A 21,449-nucleotide genomic window follows, 5' to 3' on the forward strand; every position below is an offset into this window, starting at 1 on the left:
CTAGTTGGATTCATTTCCGCTGCACCACGATGGGAACTCCGAACTTTTCATTTTAATTTAAGAATCGTGAAGTACCATTCAGAACTTGAACAAATAGAAATGAATACAGGATCTGCGCATCCATTAATAGATTGTCATTTTTACTGACTTTTTCATCACTGGCTTTTTCATTTAAAAAAAGGAGGGTCCTTGAGTAAGAGTCTGTGATGTAGATATCACTCCTGGGGCAGGTGGAAAGTGGATGCTCCATGTCCAGTGCTCTGATGAGAGCTAGAGCTCTGCTGACCTGCTTCCCAGGGGCAGCTGGAACACAGGAGCCTTTTCTGTCCCTCAATAATAGCATAAAACTCATCTTTAGAAGAGACTCCTTCCATGGCAGGTATTTCCTCAGACCCTGGCGCCTAATTAGATTCTGGGGCAGTGACTTTAGTGAGAAAGGAAGTAATGGGCTTGATGCTTTACATGGGGAGCACTTTGTGAAGGGAGGTGGGGCTTAGGTGAGCCCAGGAGTTGCTTCTCTTGAGGTGACAATTGAAGGTCCTGATTGAAGGTAGGTTCAGATTTATGTTTATTGATTGCGTAAAGCCATTTCAGGTTTTCAGTCAAGTTACTAGAAGCACTTTTTACCAAGTTGAGTTTCTATCCTTGGATAGCTAAACTCTTTTCCCTGAGCCAAATTAATAAAATGGGATTTCTTATTAAGAATGAATTATTAAGTAAAATGGAAGCACTGGACTAGGAAAGCAATTGACGCAATTTGTTTTCAAAGCCTTAAAAGTGCTGTCGTGTGCATAGATCAAGGGCTAGCCTCAGTGGCCAAGTGTGGGGCATTAATTTTCCTTCATGAGGATTCCAGGTTCACAGGCCGTCAGAAGTGCTGACTTGGCAGCGAAATCCCATTTGTAACATGTTAGATTAGGAAACAGATTGATTTATATGTTGATGTAATGGATCAAGGCGCAGGGTACACTTCAGAAAATGGAGAGCACATTAAATAAGAGCGTTTTCAAAGGAAAGAAGTGCAAACATTACATAAAAAAAAAGATCCTGTTATACCCTAGGTAAGGTGGGGGTATGTTTGATTAGTGGATTCCTAGACACGGTCCACAGAGGCTTTTTATATTTCAGATGATACCTTCTTGAGAGTCTCCGATGACCACAAGGATTAATCTTTCTGAACTCCGAAGTGAATCACAGCAGCATATTAGCTGTCTGGACTGATTCCAGGGACCCTCCTTTTTCTTGATGGTAACGATGTGAGGAGCCGTTGCTGCCGAGCTGCCTCTTCCTGCTGCTTTAACCTCTGGTATTTTAGATTCTCTTTGGGGAAGGTGCTGCTGACCATCTCTGCACAGAGATCAAATGCACTTAGCACGGTTGTATTGACTTCAGCGGTTGACCCGTAACTGAGCATTCCTATAGCTGGAACTCTTGCGGTCTTTTAGCCAAGGACCATAGCGAGCAACACGTGGACCGAGGTGTGATGAGCAGCTGCCTGCTTGGTCTTGACTGTGACACAACAGTGGCCTGGCTCACGTCACTAACACTGGTTCTTACCTGTATTCATTTTCAGAGTTCAAGAGGCAGATGCCTTCCTCCCTCACCCCTGTACTTCTTTTTTTTTTTTTTTTTTTTTTTTTTTTTTTTTGTCTTTTTGCCATTTCTTGGGCCGCTCCCATGGCATATGGGAGGTTCCCAGGCTAGGGGTCAAATCGGAGCTGTAGCCACCAGCCTGTGCCAGGGCCACAGCAACGCGGGATCCGAGCCGAGTCTGCGGCCTACACCACAGCTCACGGCAACGCCGGATCCTTAACCCACTGAGCAAGGCCAGGGATTGAACCCGCAACCTCATGGTTCCTAGTCGGATTCGTTAACCACTGTGACACGTCGGGAACTCCCCCACCCCTGTACTTCTGAAAGAGTAGTTGCCACCCCTGACATCCTATTTCTTTAACGTTAAAATATACTGGCCCGTAGACATTTAGGAGGGCTCAGCATTTTTCATGTTTAACTGTGGTAGTTCATTTCTAGCAGGTTTAAGAAATACTTTCCCTCTGACCTGTGGATGTGGCTTTCTTGCTTACAGGTTTATCTTGGCTTCCTGGGTTTTCTTTGTTCATTTGTGCCTGAACTTTTGAAGTAGGAGGGAAAGAATTTGCTGAGAACACTGGTTTCACTGCCTTTGTCTGTGCCCATTCATGTGCTGTACACCCATTTTCCTCCGTATCGTAACCCAAGTTCCCACCCCTAGTCCTTAGATATGGCTCCCGAAAGAAGAATGGCCAGTAGAGGAGGGATTCATACACATCCCCAACTCTGTCTTTTGCATCCTAAAATCTCCAATGATCTGTTTGAATTAAGTGCCATCAGAGTACTACCTAAACGTTGTTTTTACTGATAGCTTTAAATGTTCTGTTTTTGGGGGAGACAGACCTTCACACCGGTCTGTAGTTTCTTATGCAGTTGTTGAAGGCATAGGATCTTTTACTTTTATACATGATTATATTCAGCACAGTAAGGCAACAGTCTGTTCTAGTCAGTAAAGTTGCTCATTGTTCTTAGTGGATTTACTTGAGGTTTTTTTTTCAACCCTGATTGATCTTGGCAACATTTTTGATCCAAATTAGCTTTCTCCCAGCTACCGAAAAAGTGTTTGTGCATCCTTCTCCCATGCTGGTGGAAAGCAGGCTATTTTTTTTTTTTTTTTGTCTTTTTTCGTTTGTCTTTTTAGAGCTGCACCCACAGCATGTGGAGGTGCCTAGGCTAGGGGTTGAATTGGAGCTGTAGCTGCCAGCCACAGCCACAGCCACAGCAATGCCAGATCTGAGCTGCGTCTGCGACCTACATCACAGCTCACGGCAACACTGGATCCTTAACCCACTGAGCAAGGCCAGGGATTGAACCAGCAACCTCATGGCTCCTAGTAAGATTTGTTTCCACTGCGCCATGATGGGAAATCCCAGGCTAATTTTAATAAGCTCCAAAGCAAAACATGTGTAGGTTGGTAAATTTGTCCTGGAAAATGATTGTGATGTATTTCAGAATCAAATGTAGGCTCTGATTGGAAGGACTGTTCATGTTTGTGTGGTCAGCCCAGCAGCACACAATTTTTCATATATTTTAAAAGTCAAATCTGCTTTTTCTTGGGAGTTCCCTGGCACTTTCACCACTGAGGCCCAGGTTCACTCTCTGGTCTGGGAGCTGAGATCTCACATCAAGCCATTGCATGCCACGGCAAAAATAAATAAATCTACTTTCCTTGGTAATAGGAAAATCATTTTATATTAATGATCTTTGTTCTTTCTGAAAAGATCATAATAGACTTGACCCTTCAAGCGTTAACATTTTAAAAAGATGTTTAATTTTTTTCTTTTTTTGTCACCCCACAGCATATGGAGTTCCAGGGCCAGGGATCAGATCTGAGCTGCATTCTCAATTCAAGCCACTGCGGCAGTGCTGGTGCCTTAGCCCATTGTGTTGGGCCTGGGATCAAACCTGTGTCCCAGTGCTCCCAAGACACCCCTGATCCCATTGCACCACAGCAGAAATGCCAAGATGTTTAATTTTTTTCTTTTTCTTTTTCTTTTCTTTTTAGGGCTGCATCTGAAGCATTTGGAATTTCCCAGGCTAGGGCTCAAATCTGAGCTGTAGCTGCCGGCCTTTGCCACAGCAGTGCCAGATCCAAGCCACGTCTGTGACCTATGCTGTAGCTCACGGCAGATCTGGATCCTTAGCCCTCTAAGTGAGGGCAGGGATTGAACCCACATCCTCATGGATACTAACTAGTTGGGTTCATTACTGCTGAGCCATGATGGGGACTCCTAATTTTTGTTTTGAAAGAACTTTTACATTAGAAGAGACCACAAAACTCCATTGTGGATGTAATCATCAATATTGGTGGATTTCTAGATTTGGGGGTGCCTGTGTTTTATGGTGCATAAAACTTTGCAGGAGGTATAATGACAGTTCATTATACCTAACTGTTTTTTCTCACTTGTTATTTGTGACCTATTAATGGCTATGAATAGTTGATTTTTCCCTAACACAAAATACAGTTGTCCATGAAACCCCTTTAGTATTCTCTTCCTCCCATGGAACTGTTGCTCATGAACTTACACAAGCCAGACTTGACATCCTCCTCTTCATCACCCCCAGCCATCGTCACCAAGTCTGGCCTGCTGAACTGTCTCCCCAAGTTGCCTCAGCCCAGGCTACTTCTCATGGACTTGGGATTCCAGCTCCCTGAGCCATTCCCGCGAAACCAGAGAAAGCGAGCTCTATTTGGTTTTTTGTTTTTGTTTTTGCTGTTTAGGGCCACACCCGCAGCATATGGAAGTTCCCAGACTAGGGGTCGAATTGGAGCTGCAGCTGCCGGCCTATACCACAGCCATAGCAACACCATATCCACGCTGCATCTTCGACCTACACCACAGCTCACGGCAATACCGGATCCTTAACCCACCGAGTGAGGCCAGGGATTGAACCCGAGTCCTCATGGATACTAGTCAGGTTTGTCCCTGCTGAACCACAGCAGGAGAACCCTCAGCACTCCAGCCTTTCTGGGTCTGCAGGCCCTTTAGTCTCGACCTGACGTGCCTCCCTCCCTTTTCTGAACTCTCCACCGACTCACAGTCTCCATTCTTCCCACCCGGGATGCTTAAGGCTACTCCACTGTCACTCTTCTGGAAGTGTCCCCAACCACCTATCCAAGCCTCACATTCCTTTCTGTATGCTCCCCAGCACGGGTTCTTTTTTCCTCCTCAGGACATCTGGGACTGGGATCACACTTCCTTGTGTGACTAGACCATAAACCCCATGAGGGCTTAGGTCCTTAGCATTTAACATGTTGCTATGCAGAATCGTAGTTGCTCCATAACAATTTGTTGTATTAGAGTGAATTGAGTAAAATCGCTGGACTTTAGTCCTTTACTTTTGTGGTTTATTATATTAAGGGATGGAAAGTGGATTTGCTTGTATTAGGGGGGACTCCCTCTGGAGAGGGAGTGGGGGTTAGAGTCCCCCCCATCTTTTTCTTTGATCACATTTGTCCAGAGGTCATTTTTTATCCTGGCTTAACTCTGGGGAAAGGGATTTATTCATGAAGAAAAATAGTAAATAATGGTGGTCTTTATTTATTTATCGGTCGTGTCTGCAGCATGCAGAAATTCCCAGGCCGGTGATCAAACCCATACCACAGCAGTGACAATGCCAGGTCCTTAACCTGCTGAGCCACCAGGGAACTCCTTCTTGGTCTTCTAAGGCCAGGTCCAAAAGCCATTCCCTGACTCACTGTCTGACTCTGCCTTTGTCTCAGCCTTTTGGTCTTGAACCTGGATTGTGTTTTCCCTTTGTAGGCTCTCGCAGCCAATGCTGGAACAGGGTTTGCCGTCGCTGAGCCTCAGATCGCCATGTTCTGTGGGAAGTTAAATATGCATGTGAACATTCAGACTGGGAAGTGGGAGCCTGACCCAACAGGCACAAAGAGCTGCTTCGGCACAAAAGAAGAGGTTCTCCAGTACTGTCAGGAGGTAAGTGTGTGACCGAAAAGTTATGAATTTTTTTTTCCCAGGGTCACGTTTGAACCTATTTGCCTTAGAGACAGACATTCTGTCATTCTTCTATCTTGACCTAAGACCAAGCTGGTAATAATGATGGGGCACCAGGCTTTTGTTCCTGTGTGTATGTTTGGCCTAGGTGTGCTTTGAGCTCTGTTCTTTCCAGAAGGAATATCGTGGAAGCTTGGCAAGGGCCGCAGAAGTACAGCCTGATCCTCTTGGCTTCCTACACGTTATGGGAACATGTGAGGCAAACCCACTGTCACGTGTGCTTGTGTTTTGCACTTGCTGGTAGAAGCCACCAGTACCGTAAAAGATTATCTCAGGTCTGATTGAGCTCATCTTCTGGGTCGACACTCTTTGTAGAAAAGGATATGAGATGTTTTTACTTCTTACCAAAACTAGCCTTTGGGGCCAGGATTGGCCTATGATTTCATTAACAGACATTTCCATAGGCTTGCCTCTTAAATAGTATTAATATTAGTATTAGTATTAGTTAGTATTAGTATTTGGCTGTGCCTGAAGCATGTATGCAGAAGTTCCTGGGCCAGGGATCGAACCCACAGCACAGCTGGAACCAGAGCCACATTTACTTAGAGTTGAGCACTGGATCCTTAACCCACTGAGCCACACTGCAACTCCGCCTCTTAAGTATTTTAGTTCACGAACTCAGCTGTTTAACACACATCCTGCAAATGGACTTGATACCAAATAGCTTGTTTGGGGCCCAAAGCTTGCTGCTTTTGTGAGTCCTTTTTCAAAGAGAAGGCAAAAGAAATGGTCTGAAATCTCCCTGTGAAAAGAAAGCCAATAGTTACGGAATCTTTCCTTGATGAGTTCAGTTGGAACCAGGCAGCTGAGTGGACTTCAGATTTACAGAGGATAAATAATGGCGAAGCTGCGCACAGATCCTTGTCCTGACAGCGCATGTCCGTTCACTGTGGACAAAGCCTGTTTACTGTGCATGTTTTTTCCCCTGCAGATGTATCCAGAGCTACAGATCACAAACGTGATGGAAGCAAACCAGCCAGTCAGGGTGGACAATTGGTGCCGGAGGGACAAGAAGCAGTGCAAGAGTCACGTTGTGATCCCCTCCAAGTGTCTCGGTGAGCATCCTTTCCTCTCCTGGTTACATCTCAAGCAGGAGGGCTCCCTTCTCTTGGCTCACAGCGAAAGAATATCTTCATCTGTTAAAGAAGCCGAGAGTTGCAGGCATTTATTGGGTGACTGTGTCTTGCGAATATTTGCTGCTTTCTGGTGTCAATCGTTGACTTGTCTTTGATGGTCACTAATGGCCTCTCCCATCATGGACATTGCTCAGTCTTTTAAGGATGAGCCTTTTCCATAGCACTGAGGGAGGTGCTGCCCTCAGTGCAATCCAGCTTCATTCCTGCTGAGAGTTGGAAATACCTGTTTACTGTCCTAGGGTGACTAATGCTGAAGCAGCCTAAGGAGTGGTCTTCTGTTCCCCTTTCTTCCCTCACTCACATTGTGCAAGTACTGAAAACCCTGTATTGTTAGCCAGATCAAGCATGTGGCAGCTCTCAGGAGCAGAAGGAAGTCGGAGCTGCCTGCGGAAGATCCAGGGCTGGCTGAGCCAGGCCCGGTGCCACCTGCCATGGTGAAGATTCAGCTGATAAGGGTGTTTATGACTCCGTGTGGTTGGTGTTAACAGAGCTAGCTTAAGTAAAACTGGAACATTTTATTACCCAGAAGTAGAGTTGTTGATTCAGATGCTTGCTGAGTTAATGCGTTCATCCTGCCCACTCATGGCTGACACATCTGAATGATGCTTGTGTTATCTGTAGCCTGGGGGATTCAGGAGCAGATTTGGTCATAGAAGCTTAAAAGGGCCAAAGCATCAATGTTTGATGATCATGATAGGAGTAACATAGAATGTTAACGTGGACAGCCTGGGGTTGTTCTGTAGGTATATTTAATTTTTGCCATTAACTTAACCTGTTCCCCTCTCTCCCTTCATGAAAACCTTTGCTAAAATGGAATTCATCACTTTTCTCATTCTTACATGTAGCCAAATAACAGGATGAATCAGCACCTGAATAACAGTATTTAATATAGGCAGCGATTTCTTTGTTTTAAAAGTATTCAGGGAATTCCCTGGTGGCCTAGGATTAGGGATGTAGTGTTGTTACTGCTGTGGCACAGGTTCCATCCCTGGCCTAGGAATTTCTGTGTGCCACGAGCATGGCCAAAAAAATAAGTATTCAGTGGAGTTCCCATCGTGGAGCAGTGGAAACGAATCTGACTAGGAACCATGAGGTTTTGGGTTCGATCCCTGGCCTCGCTTAGTGGGTTAAGGATCTGGCGTTGCCATGCGCTGTGGTGTAGGTCACAGACTTGGCTCAGTTCCTGCATTGCTGAGGCTGTGGCCCAGGCCGGCAGCTGTAGCTCCGATTCAACCCCAGCCTGGGAACCTCCATATGCTTCAAGTATAGCCCTAAAAAGCAAAAAAAAAAAAGTATTCAGTATGAGAAAGAAAGACGCTGTGTAGCTTTAGCACCATTTACTTACAGTCGAGGTCTAGCAGTCGTGTGAGGCTCTAAAAAGTTTCGTGTGATGTGGTTTCGAGATGTTCTTTCATTCCATTTGGCTATAAGAAATCTCTGGGTATGAGGTTTCATTCATTCTCTGAAAAAATTCTCAAACTATAGGTAATGAGATCCTGCTGTATAGCCTTGGGAACTATATCTAGTCACTTATGATAGAGCACGATGGAGGATAATGTGAGAAAAAGAATGTATATATAGATGTGTGACTGGGTCACTTTGCTGTACAGTAGAAAATTGACAGGACACTGTAAACCAACTGTAATCGAAAAAGTAAAAATCTTTTTTTTTTTTTTTTTTTTTTTTTTCCGGCGATTTCTTGGGCCGCTCCCGCAGCATATGGAGGTTCCCAGGCTAGGGGTCTAATTGAAGCTGAAGCTGCCAGCCTGTGCCCTAGACACACAGCAATGCAGGATCTGAGTGGCGCCTGCACCACATTTCACAGCAATGCTGGATCCTTAACCCACTGATCAAGGCCAGGGATTGAACCCACAACCTCATGTTCCTAGTCGGATTCATTAACCACTGAGCCATGATGGGAACTCTGAAAAAGTAAGAATCATTTTAAAAAAATTCTCAAACTAAAGGAAACAAAAAAAGTATTAAATATTTATAGATGGCAGGTAGATAGGACCCAGCGGTTGTTTCTTCAAGTAGTTATCCCTAGAGACTGTACAGCCTGATGTCCCCGTCCTGTGTATTTTGGTCACTGTCTGGCCCCAGTACCCACCCAGGACTCTGAACTTGAGATCTGGGAGACCTTTATTTCCCCTCACTTAGCCAGTTTTCATGGCAACTTGATTTTTATCTCTTAAATGTGCCTTATATCCATGGTTCTCAAACTGTGCACGGGGGCACTCCAGGGCATTGGAGATATTTTTTATCTTCAAGGTAAATATGACAGACATTTTGAACATCCTGTGTTCCCAAACCCCACCTCTGGAGTTGGCCACTTTTCCCAGATACCCTGGTTTCATTTAGCAGGGGAGGGTATTTAGAAACCAAAATCTAGGCATTAGATGTGCTTACTGCTATTATGCTGTTATTGCTTCTAGGCCCACTGAGCAGACAGACCTAAGAAATATATGTATATATATGTATTTATGCACATATAAATCTAAATTTCTATATCTACATGTGTATATTAAAAGCAGCGAGCTCATTGATACCTCCAACTCCATTATCCTCAGTAAATTTATTTATTTGCTCAATATCCCTTGCAAATAATATCTCTGCTTCTTAGAAACAACCTTATTAAAGGGAATATCTGCTGAGGCATGGGTTTGATCCTCACTCCAATGCAGTGGGTTAAGGATCCACCATTGCTGCAGCTGTAGTGTAGGTCATAGCTGCAGCTCAGATTCCATCCCTCGCCCAGGAACTTCCATATGCTGCGGGTACAGTAGAAGAAAAATAAAAAAAAAACAGATTTGTTGACATATTTCATATACTGTATAAATCATCCATTTTAAAGTATACAGTTGAATGGTTTATAGTATGTTCACTGGGCTATACCACCATATGCAATTCTTTTGGCATATAAACTGGACTAAAAATTAATCCAGTAAGGAGTTCCCTTGTGGTGCAGTGGATTAAGGATCTGGCTTTGTCACTGCATTGCTCTGGCCCAGGAACTTCTCATGTCACGGGCATGGCCTAAGAAATTTATTCAGTAAAAAGCAAGAGTCATGTATATTTTCTTCACCAGAAGATGGTCACAGTGTGTTTAGCTTTAGCCCCCAAACTTCCTTTAAGATATTGCTGCCCAGCAAACCCAGAGGAACTGGGGGAAACAGGATATGTCTACTTGGTTGGGTACCTGTATTAATTGGTTTGGTTGTTCTAGTGGCCTTTTTGATGTCCTCAGACACTGTTTTTGTTTGTTTGGCTAACTTTAGGGGAAGGAAGTGTCTTGATTAGCACTCTTGAAGGCTATTTGAGGATGAATTTAGGTGACTGGTAGTGTTAGCATCAAGTCTGGTGTCTTGCTGTCTGTGGAAGTCTGTGTTGATGACATCGCTCAGTCCTGCTCTGTTCCGAGAGCATGCTTAACCACCCACCAGTGTGACACGTCACTGATATTTAGTATGTTTGGTGAGAAGTTGCATTCATCCTTCCCTCTCCTCGGAATGAACCTTATAGCTTACATTATTACTAGTTGCCTATTTATCCGTAAGGTTTTGTCTAAATAAGTAAATAGGATGATCTGAGTGGGACCTCGGTGGTGGAGTGTGAAGGAGCAGAGCTGCTGGGATTTGGGGGGAAAGGAGTTCGTCATCTCTGACGTTATATACTGGCTCCTGCACCAGAAGAGAGCTTTGGGAGCCATTGTTTTTTGTTCTTGGGTCTTTCTGGAGGAGATTTGGATGGGGAAGTATTACTGTGATGTGAAGACACCCAGGAAGGGTCTTAGCCTCAGAAGCTTTGAGGTGGCGCCTGGAGTGAGCTTGGAGCTCACTCATCCACCGCAGATGTCCGTCTGCAAGTCCTCTTCTGCCCTGAGTTCCTGGTGGGCCATCATCCAAGCTGTGGCCCCCATGCAAGGTGTATGTTTTCGCTCATGAGAATTGTTCAGGCTCTTTAACTCCTCAGCTCCCTGTTTACCTCCAGGACATCTGCTCCAGGTGGCTTCCAGACCTCATAGAAACTTGCTTTGGGTGGTCAGGGTGATTTTTCTGGGTTTACTTTCATTACAGAGAAAGCTTTCTCCCACCTAGTCATGGCTTCCATGGGCCCCATAAATGATACGGTCTTCCGGTTTGCAGATGGGGAGGGTACATTTGCAGGAGGTTTGTTTTTGCATGTGAATGGTACCAGGGGCCTCCTCTAGTGGGTGAACAGCCTTTGTTAACTTTAAAACGAATTTTATCAACTCTGAAAAACTTCTAAAACTTGAAGGCTGCCATGGCGCTGCTGGAGGGAGGTGGTATGAAAGAAAAACAGAATCACAGGGAATGAGTAAAGAGATTGGAGATAAATCATGAATGCAGCTTAAATTAAATCCTGTGAGGTTAGATTTTGCTCAATTGTTTTCAGTGACCAGCTTATTAAATTGAATGGCAAAAACCTCATAGGTGTCCAGTGACTTAGGAAATTGTGGCAGTGAGACCAAACCATCTCCACTGTTTTTCTGTAAAACAGTAACACTGATCTGCTTGGCTCGCCTTTTACCCTGGAAGCTTCTGGTAATTATTTGTGTCAAAGGCAAAAAGCAGTGCAATGATAGAACTGATGCTGGGATTGAAATGTGTTCCTCTTTTAATTTACAAAATGTTTAAAAGTCGGAGTCCCCCCTGGCACACCAGGTTAAGATTGTGGCATTGTCACTGCAGCTGCTTGGGTTGCTGCTGTGGTGTGGGTTCAATCTTTAGCCAGGGAAGTTCCACATGATAAGGGCACAGCCAAAATAAAATAAAATAAAGTTTCTAGAGAAATGGGGAGAGGGGAAGCAAAAACAAAAACAGTCATTTCTAATTTTTACACTTAGTTAACCATGATTAACATTTTGGTGTATGGACAAGACTTTTTTATTTGAATATATATGAAATGTGTATGCTCTTAAATGCATTTTTTTCCTAAATGGGGTCATACTAAATATGCTTTGCCGTTTATAGCTTTTTTTATAAGTTGGCATCTATTGAGCATCTAGGTCAGTAGGTGCTCTTTTGAGTAACAAAGACAAGCTTGGCCTTAAAGAGTTAACCAGGCTTGGAGTTCCTGTGGTGGCTCAGCAGTTAACGACTTGACTAGTATCCATGAGGACACGGGTTCCATCCCTGGCCTCGCTCAGTGGTTTAAGGATCTGGCATTGCCGTGAGCTGTGGTGTAGGTCACAGACGTGGCTCTGATCCTGGATTGATGTGGCTGTGGTGTAGGCTAGCAGCTGCAGCTCCAGTTTGACCCCTAGCCTTCGAACCTCCATAGGTCCTAAAGAAAAAGGCAAAAAAACACTAAATTAAAAAAAAAAAGTTAACCAGGCTTAAGGAGGAGAGGTTAAGGATATCGTGTGTGTTTATTGGTTTTGTTTATTTTTTTTAATGGTTTTTAAAATTATTAAGCCATCAGGAAATTTTTCCATGTTATATACAGACATAAACCATATTTCTTATAACCCTATGGTATTGCACTGTATTTAAGTACCATTATTTAATTCCCTACTGAAGGACATTTAGGTTGGTTCTGGGTTTTTGATATGAACAACTCTATAATGAATATCTTTGTTCACTTTCTTAATTACTTCCTTAGGGTATATTTTTAGAATTGGAATTGTTGAATCAAATAACACTATTCTGTTTTGTTTTTTTTTATCTTTATATTTTATTTTTAAATCAATGGTGTCAGTTCTTTTTTGGTTTTCAGAGATCACATAGATCAATCATAATTCCATTGCTGAAGATTGCTGGCATTTAATCTTACAGTTTAGCATGGAGTTAATTATTAAATATCTGGCATTAAATTTATTTATTTACTTAGTGTCTTTTTAGGGCCACACGCACTGTATATGGAGGTTCCCATGCTAGGGGTCAAATTGGAGCTGTAGCCGCTGGCCTACACCACAGCCACAGCAACGCAGGATCTGAGCTGCGTCTGTGACCTATACCACAGCTCACAGCAATGCCAGATCCTTAACCCATTGAGCAAGGCCAGGGATCAAACCTTCGTCCTCATGGATGCTAGTCAGATTCATTTTCTCTGAGCTATGATGGGAACGCCTAAATTTTTTTAAATGTGTAACTTTATTTTGAAATATTTCAAGCATACTGAAAAGATAAAACTTAATATGATGTTCACTCATATACTCACTGTCCTAATTCAGGTTCTTCCCTGTTTTGCCCTGTTTGCTTCATCTGTCTTATTTATTTGTGTTTTTTTGTCTAGACCCTCTGCATATGGAAATTCCCAGGATAGGGATCAAACCCACACCGCAGCCGTAACCAGAGCCACAGTAGTGACAATGCTGAATCCTTAACCCACCGAGCCACCAGGGAATTCCCTGAACTTTTTTTCTGATTTTGCAATTATGCATATAAAATCACAGTTTTACAAATTAACATATATTAACTGTTGCCTAACTGTAGCTTTCTTTGATAACTGTGGTTGTGTAGTTTGCTTTATATGAAACTAGTTACTCAGAACTTTCATAGCATTCACATCAGTAATTAGAGCTAACACTTAAATAGTGCTTAGTATGTACCAGATTCTGTTCTCAGCTTTTTGTGCGTGGTACATAATTACGTCATTTCAGCCTCATAGCAGCAACGTAAGGAAACCAAGGCAAAACAAGGTTAAGTAACTTGCCTGAGACCACTCTGCTAGCAGCGATGGTGCTGAGATTAAACCCTGGCATTTAGCCCTGTACACACTGCCTTTTAAGTGTATTCTTTTTGTCATAAATATAAAGATTGCCTAGTCAATATGGAACAGTCACAGTAAACAATGTGAGCTGATATTTGGATGTCAGGATTTAATGATTTCTGCTTAAATTCTCAAATCCTAATCTACCGTTGGGTTTTGCTTTTAAGCTTTGATTGTAAGCCTGGTTGATGGGTAAAGTTTGTATCTACCTCCCCGGAGCCTTCAGGGTCCTCGAGGGCAGCACTGTGTCTAACTCACCTTTGTGTTCCTGCATTAGTGTCAAATTGAGCTATTTGGCCCCCGAAGTTCCCGTGCTAATAGCAGAGTGAAACCTCACTGCCCTGTGGGAAGCTGCTTTGATGTGGGGCGGCTGCTTGTGATGGTGGGAGCATGTCTCCCGCTCTCAGCACATCAGGGACTGACCGCCCTTCACCTCTGCATGGGCAGCAAGACTGGCTTCTCAGGCCCAGAGACCAAGGCCCGAGGCCGTGACGAAGCTGGGTAGCCATCTACATTGACTTCCACCACTTCAAGCCCTGAAACCCCTTTCTCAGGCCAGATGACTTTCTTACTAGACTCCCCTCTTTTCTTTTTTTAAACCTCAGAAATTATCCTGCCTGTGTCCTTTCCTCTGCCCTCCTTACTGCATCTCTCCTGAACTTAGGCACCCATGTCTCTTCCACCTTGGTTTTCTTCTGCTCAGACCTTGTAGGGAGCATGGTGATGGTATAGCGGCATCACTGAGATGCGTGTTCAGTGCAGATCACGGAGCCCCATATTCAGCCTCCTGAGCCAGAATCTCTCGGTGATGGCCTGTGATGATGTCATTAGCTTTTATTAGGTTACAAACATATCCATCCACAGAGAAAGTAACCACACTACCCCTGCTGTGCCTGTGACCCAGCTGAGGGGTGGTCATCCATTTGTAGGCCACCCTTATCTTGTCTCTGGCCCACATCCACCTACCCCCCCATTATTTCGAAATGAATCACAGACACCTTTTTTTTTTTTTCTTTTCCCGTAAGTACTTCATGATTTCTAAAAGATAAAGATTCTATTTTCTAAGCAGCCATGTGCATTTTCCCCCCAGTTTTTTATTTTTGAAAAGTTTCGGATCTATTTAAAAAGGCAGGGAGTTCCCATCGTGGCGCAGCGCTTAACGAATCCAACTAGGAACCATGAGATTGCGGGTTCATTCCGTGGCCTCGATCAGTGGGTTAAGGATCTGGCGTTGCCGTGAGCTGTGGTGTGGGTCGAAGACGCAGCTTGGATCCCGCGTTGCTATGCCTCTGGCGTAGGCCGGTGGCTACAGCTCTGATTTGACCCCTGGCCTGGGAACCTCCATATGCCGTGGGCGCAACTCAAGAAAAGGCAGAAAGACCAAAAAAGAAAAAGGCAGTAGTGACTACCTTAGACCTATTATCCTAAATGTCCCAGTTTTGCCTTATCTATTTCACCGTGTGTGTGTTATGTACTTTTTTTCATTGCTGTTGTTAGGCCACTTGAAAGTAAGTTTGGATGACATCATAATTTACCTCCGAATATTTTTCACCCTGTTTTTTTTTAAGAACAAGGGCATTTCCTGTATGACTGCAATGCAGCAATCACACTTTGAACAAGTTTCATAAATGTCCAAATAATGTCCTTTACAGCTTCCTTTTTTAAAAGGTTTATACATTTTTTTCTTGGCCACACCCACGGCATATGGAAGTTCCTGGGCCAGAGATCGACTCCATGTTGAAGCTGTGACAATGATGGATCCTTAACCCACTGCACTGGGCTGGGGATCGAACTCTACAGAGATGATGGCAGATCCTTAACCTGCTGCACCACAGCAGGAACTCCCACACGTTGTATTTAATCTAGATAGTTCCTTGGTTTTTTCCTTGAGGGTCTTTTATGACAATGATATTTTTTTTAAGACTCCAGGCCGTTTATTGAAACACAGTATCTCTGAATTTGAATTTGTCATGTTTTATCACGATTAGATTCAGATGACATATTTTGGCAGAAAGACTGTGTAGGTGATTGTCCTTGGAACATCACTTATGTCAGCTTGTCCATTATCAGTCACCTGGTTAAGGTAGCGTCTGCCAGACCTTCCCACTGCAGAGACACTTGTTCCCCTTTGTAATTAAACCTCCATTGATGATTTGGACACAAATCAGTTACTACAGTGGTACTTTGTCTTAGAGCTAGGTATCTGTAGGTACACAAAGGGCTAAAGTAAGACTCACCTGTCCTTTAATAGAACACCCAGTCTTAGTTTCCTGAACATTTTGTTAGTAGAACCGATGTGGGCAGGAGGGGGCCAGGAATGTTGTTCACGTAAAGTCAGGGGTGTGTGTGTGTGTGTGTGTGTGTGTGTGTGTGTGTGCGCCAGGAATGTTGTTCACGTAAAGTCAGGGGTGTGTGTGTGTTTGAGGTCACAGAGCGGTGTCCCCCTCCCGTGTCCCCTGTAGGGTGCTCTAGCGTGCACGAGACATAAGGGATTGAGGTGGGGACAGGGAAGTGAGGACGTCCCAGGATTTGTGGCTATAATGGAGCACTGACCTCTGTAGCTGCCTGCCTAGAGCAAAACATCCAGTTGGCTTTTGAAGAAGAGATACACATCAGCTTTATGCCCAGCAGGGACTGCTCCTGACTGCATGTGACGGAGCGAGTGACTGTCCCACTCATCCGCAGTGAGGGTCATTCGCACCTTGAATCATTATCAGATTTGCTCCTGACAAAGGTTTTCTTTTCCAGTGGGTGAGTTTGTAAGTGACGTTCTGCTAGTTCCAGAAAAGTGCCAGTTTTTCCACAAGGAGCGGATGGAGGTGTGCGAGAATCACCAGCACTGGCACACGGTGGTCAAAGAGGTAAAAGAGCGCGTGGAAAAAGTGGAGTGTTCTTCTTTCTATTAGGGGAGAAAGTAGCATTTTTTTCTCTAAACCTTACCATAATTTTTAATTAATTTTTTTCATTTCCTTTTATTTCTTTGAAACTTACCATTACTTAAACCTTCTACATGGAAACTATTTGGGAGAAGAACATATTTTTGTGAAGGAGTACAGTACTGAGAGTCTTGGAGTTCCCATCGTGGCTCAGTGGTCAATGAACCCAACTAGCATCCGTAAGGAAGCGAGTTCGATCCCTGGCCTCGCTCAGTGGGTTAAGGATCTGGCGTTGCCGTGAGCTGTGGTGTAGGTCACAGATGCAGCCCAAATGCCGAGTTGCTCTGGTTGTGGTGTAGGCCAGTGACTACAGCTCCGATTGGACCCCTAGCCTGGGAACCTCCATATGCCGTGGGTGTGGCCCTAAAAGAAAAAAGACAAAAAAATAAAAAAGCACTGAGAGTCTAGCCCCTGCAGTCAAGGACATTAAAAAGATGGTTAAGGAGTTCCCGTTGTGGCGCAGTGGTTAGCGAATCCGACTAGGAACCATGAGGTTGCGGGTTCGGTCCCTGCCCTTGCTCAGTGGGTTAACGATCTGGCGTTGCCGTGAGCTGTGGTGTAGGTTGCAGACGCGGCTCGGATCCCGCGTTGCTGTGGCTCTGGCGTAGGCTGGTGGCTACAGCTCCGATTCAACCCCTAGCCTGGGAACCTTCATATGCCGCGGGAGCGGCCCAAGAAATAGCAACAACAACAACAACAGCAACAACAACAAAAAGACAAAAGACAAAAAAAAAAAAAAAAAAAAAAAAAGATGGTTAAGTAAGGATGCTGTCAGCGGGCTGTCAACAAGGCCGCGCCAAATGCTAAGGCTGGTGTGAAAATAGCCAATGAGAGAAAATCTGTGCCTGGAGGTACATGCTGACAGAGTCGGGTGTTATTTCATTCTTACCATGGGGAGAATTATCCTTAAGCTTGTCGTCTGAGTTAAGTTGGTTTTCCAGTTAGTTGCCTTTCTTTTGTCTAGTTTTGAAGTAACTCTGAATTCCTCACCAATGAGGAAGGTACATTATCATGGACCACCATAAACCAGCAGTGATAATTGCTCAAAGAAACCCCCTTTTCCTTAATTTTTCCAACTTTGGGCTCTCATTGTTTCTGACTCAGACAGTGTTTCACCATTGCCAATTAAGCACAATTTGTAAGTCCTAAAATAGTAGTGTCACAAGTTTTTGGCAAAAAAAAAAAAAAAAGAAAAAGGTCTGTGGCACTGAGAAAGCCTTCGCTGTGCTTTGGTGAGGGTTTCTTTGGGATGAAGCTGGGGATTGGGGGCATTTGCCCACATTGGCTGTGGGGGCTGTTCTGACGTTGGTCTGCGGGTTCTCCTCAGGCCTGCCTGACTCAGGGAATGACCTTGTACAGCTACGGCATGCTGCTCCCCTGTGGGGTGGACCAGTTCCACGGCACCGAGTATGTATGCTGCCCTCAGACAAAGCTTGTTAGATCTTCTGTGTCAAAAGAGGAGGAGGAGGATGACGACGATGACGAGGAGGACGATGACGACGAGGAGAATGAGGAGGAGGATGAAGAGGAAGACTACGATATTTATAAAAGGTAAGCTCCCATCCTGAGCCGGCCGGTGGCTATGGCTGCTGGTCCTGGCCTCTGGGTGAAGCAAGCATCCCCTGTTCCTGCCAGAGCCGGGCCAGCACCTCTCACTCCACCCATGGCTGAGCACGGGCATGCCCTTGGCCTTCAGCCGTGTGCCATCCCAGCCACGTTCTATCCTGCAGGTTAATGCGGCCCCTGCTCCCAGCCGGTCCCCTTTTGCCGAAGCAGCCGGGCTGAGGGCTTTAGCAGCCCAGTTTCCTGCAGGCTGAGTGTATTTCCTGCCTCTGTTTTTGTGTCAGAACCAGGAAGGGGATCATTGTTGTCTCAGCACAGAGCAGCTGGCATTAACCTTCCTTTTTTATTGTGACCTCTAGTGAGTTTCCTACCGAGGCAGACTTGGAAGACTTCACGGAAGCAGCCGTGGACGAGGATGAGGAGGATGAGGAAGGAGAGGAAGTGGTGGAGGATCGCGATTACTACTACGACACCTTTAAAGGAGACGAGTACAACGAGGAGGGCCCGACGGAGCCCAGCCGCGACAGGGCCGCTGCGGAGAGGGTCACTCACGACGTCAGAGGTAACTTACACAATGCCATGCGCTGCTCCTGCGAGTTACTTTGAATTTGTGTTACTATTCTTTCATTTGTGTTAATTTACTTAGAGACGGCTCTCCTGAAGGTAAGTCGCAGGAGGACAGCTGTGCCCCGAAGGCGAGGTCAGCGCTGGGCACGGCAGGGTCTGACAGCTGACAGCACTGAATCGGAAACCGTCCTCTGCCTTGTGAGCACTTAGCCAGACCATTTGAGCGACAGCGGGGCCTGCCCTGGAGCAGGATTCTTTTGAATTCCTCTCCCCAGCAGAGCCCCCTCCTCAGTACTGCTAAGCCCCAACTTTCTGGAGTGGAGTTCACTTCCTTGGTTCTCTTCCTGAGCGTGTTCCAGGCTGTAGTCCTCCCTCCACCCCCTCTGTCCATCAGAAAGAGGTTTGTAGCTAGGAGGGTGGGAGGTGACGGCCTGCTGGTAAGGGATCCAGGCCTGCAGTTTTTTGTTGTTGTTTTTTAATCGTTCTACTTAAAAAAAAAAAAGTTGTGAATGTTCTAGACCATTTCCACGCAGCCTCCCTTTGGTTGTATATTTGAAGCCAGTTAAGATATGAAGAATTGTTTAGGATTCCACCAGGAGATGATTACTTAATGAGTCTAGAAGTTGGGGATTCACCTTGGAGACCGTGAAAGCACTCCGTCCTTTCCGGGTGCTCAAGTAGTGTTTGCTGCGGTCACCACTCAAACAGCCTCTTTGCCTGCGCTGTCTGCTTCTGCCCTCGACACCCCCAGGACGGCCCAGCAGGCAAGCATCGCCACTTCACAGATCAGAGACATGAGGCTCTGGGAGCTGTGAGGCACAAGTGTCTCCGCGTCAGCCCAGGCCCCCCTAGATGCTAGAGAGCAGTCCCAGCAGCCGTCGGTGTTCTCCGGGCCCAAGGGTCTCCCTGCGTCAGGAAGGAAAGCACATCCTCAGCACTGATGGCTGCACCTCACCGCTGCGCCAGGCAGGCTGGCGCCTGGGTCCCGCCCAGCCTTGGCCTCCACTGATGCTAAGTGTCACCTGGTCGTTCTCCTCACCCGTCCCCACCCCTCACGGGACTGCAGCCCTGTGAACCCCCGAAGCCGCTCCCCTGCCCCGCTGACGTTGTGACCATTTCCACACAGCTGTCTGCTCCCAGGAGGCGCTGACGGGGCCCTGCCGGGCCGTGATGCCCCGGTGGTACTTCGACCTCTCCAAGGGGAAGTGCGTGCGCTTTATATATGGCGGCTGCGGAGGCAACAGGAACAATTTTGAGTCTGAGGATTATTGTATGGCTGTGTGTAAAGCGATGAGTAAGTCCCGCCGCGCTGGCCTCGCCACAGCTCCGTCCCGTCCAGCGTTCTGTCCTCCCTGCCGTCCTCGTGACCGCGTCTGTGGTGCTCCCTGCCCACTCAGTGTTGGCTGTCGGTCGTCTTCTCTCCTCTTTGTGCTTTCTAGATCTAGCTTTGCCTTCCTGTCTGCAGTTGTCAGCTCAGTTTTCCGTGTCCCGTGCTTGCCGTGGGCCTGGTGGTGGTGGTGGAGGAGGAGGTGATGGCAGTGGTGGTGGTGGAGGTGATGGTGATGGAGGTGATGATGGCAGAGATGGTGGAGGAGAAGGTGGTGGTGGTAGAGGAGGTGACCCTCCCTCCCTGCCATGGCCGAAGACCCCCAGGGCCTGTCCTTTCTCGTCTTGCCTCGGCTCCGCTGCTCCAGAACCTGTGTTAGTTGGGAAGGCAGCCTAGCCCTCTGTTGTCTATTGCTGAAGGCACAGCGGGCAAGCAGGAGGGCCCTGAGTTTTGTACTTGTTCGTGTCCAGCTTTCCCCTTACTCTCATCTTTGAGCTGCCCCATCACCCACCCTCATGCTGCGTGCTGGCTGAGGGGGTGCCCCCTCTCCAAAGACGCTTTGGGGAGCCCAGGACGTGGGAACATCTGGCCTTATCATTCAGGGAGAGTGCTCTGCAGCTGTCTCCCCACCATGTTGGCCTTGCCGAGTCGCACAGAGCTGTGAGAAGCAAAGTTTTGGTTTGTATTCTTTGGTCATAGGAGAAATTCAGCGATCAGTTGAATTGGTTTTACTTAGGCATCAGTAGGTTGCTTTCTCTGTTTTGTTTCCCATTTAAGACCCGCTTTTTCCTCATGGAGCAGTACGGACCTGTGTGTAGGAAAACCCTCTGGCTAGGCAGTCCCTTCCTTCTGATTCTGGAATTCATTAGAATAAGGAGCTGATGCCGTTCTTAGTGTTGGACTGTAGCTTCTGGCGGTTTTTCATTCCCATTCCTTCATGTTCCCTCCTTCCTCCCCCCAAGCAAAAGATTTTTAAAATCTTAATATAATACAGTACACTTTTAGTGCTCCCACTATAGCTGCTGCTCTTTGGAAAGACTTTTTTTTTTTAATGATTGAAAAGGTGGGGAAAAAAAAAAAATGAGTCCTTAGGGGAACGTTGGTGGCAGAACCTTTTTTTTTTTTTTTTTTTTTTTTACTTGGGAAAGAGAGAGATTGAAGTTATTGTGATACTTCCTGCTTTGTAAAACTACTTAAACTGAGGACCACAAAACATCGTTTGGGATTGAAGCCTGAAGAATCAGGGTTATTAAAGATGTGGCTGAATGTGGAGGTGGCAGTCTTTTTTCAAAGGATCATTCAGACCACGGAATGACAGACTGTTAGAGCAGTGTCCAAGTCTGCAGAATTGTAGCTTCCTGTTACCTTGGAAGTCGGACCTGCCCAGGAGAAGCGGTGTGTCCAAGCACTTGTGAGACCTCTGGCTGGAGTTCTCTGGAACCCAGAAGTATCACTGTTCCAGTGGTCAAGTTTGTGTCCCTCTTTGAAGGGGACTGAGGCCTGCCGCTGTGCCAACCTCCTGAGCCAGTCATTTGCACATGGACAGAGGGGTGTGGTTCTTGGCCCAAGCCCATCATGT

The 21,449-nt window shown here is 45.8% G+C and overlaps 1 protein-coding gene across 5 annotated transcripts in view; it reads left to right on the forward strand.

The window, feature by feature from the left end:
* Positions 1-21,449, forward strand: part of APLP2 (amyloid beta precursor like protein 2) — a 72,935-nt gene that overhangs the window by 29,936 nt on the left and 21,550 nt on the right. For 3 of the 5 annotated variants that reach the window (XR_014815568.1, XM_021063157.2, XM_021063158.2), the window contains exons 2-7: positions 5,355-5,528; positions 6,538-6,661; positions 16,226-16,338; positions 17,741-17,964; positions 18,336-18,538; positions 19,670-19,837. Coding sequence is in view for 4 of the 5 variants with exons in the window: in XM_021063157.2 (XP_020918816.1) it covers positions 5,355-5,528; positions 6,538-6,661; positions 16,226-16,338; positions 17,741-17,964; positions 18,336-18,538; positions 19,670-19,837 (1,006 nt within the window). In the remaining variant the exon portion in view is untranslated. The remainder of the gene's footprint in view (positions 1-5,354; positions 5,529-6,537; positions 6,662-16,225; positions 16,339-17,740; positions 17,965-18,335; positions 18,539-19,669; positions 19,838-21,449) is intronic. The other 2 variants (XM_021063159.2, XM_021063160.2) reach the window with 1 other exon arrangement.

The sequence above is a fragment of the Sus scrofa genome, chromosome 9 (genome assembly GCF_054392235.1).
Source record: "Sus scrofa isolate SSC_HxYL_T2T_F1_AM1 chromosome 9, Sscrofa_HxYL_maternal_Yorkshire_Landrace_v2.0, whole genome shotgun sequence".
Lineage (NCBI taxonomy): Eukaryota > Metazoa > Chordata > Mammalia > Artiodactyla > Suidae > Sus > Sus scrofa.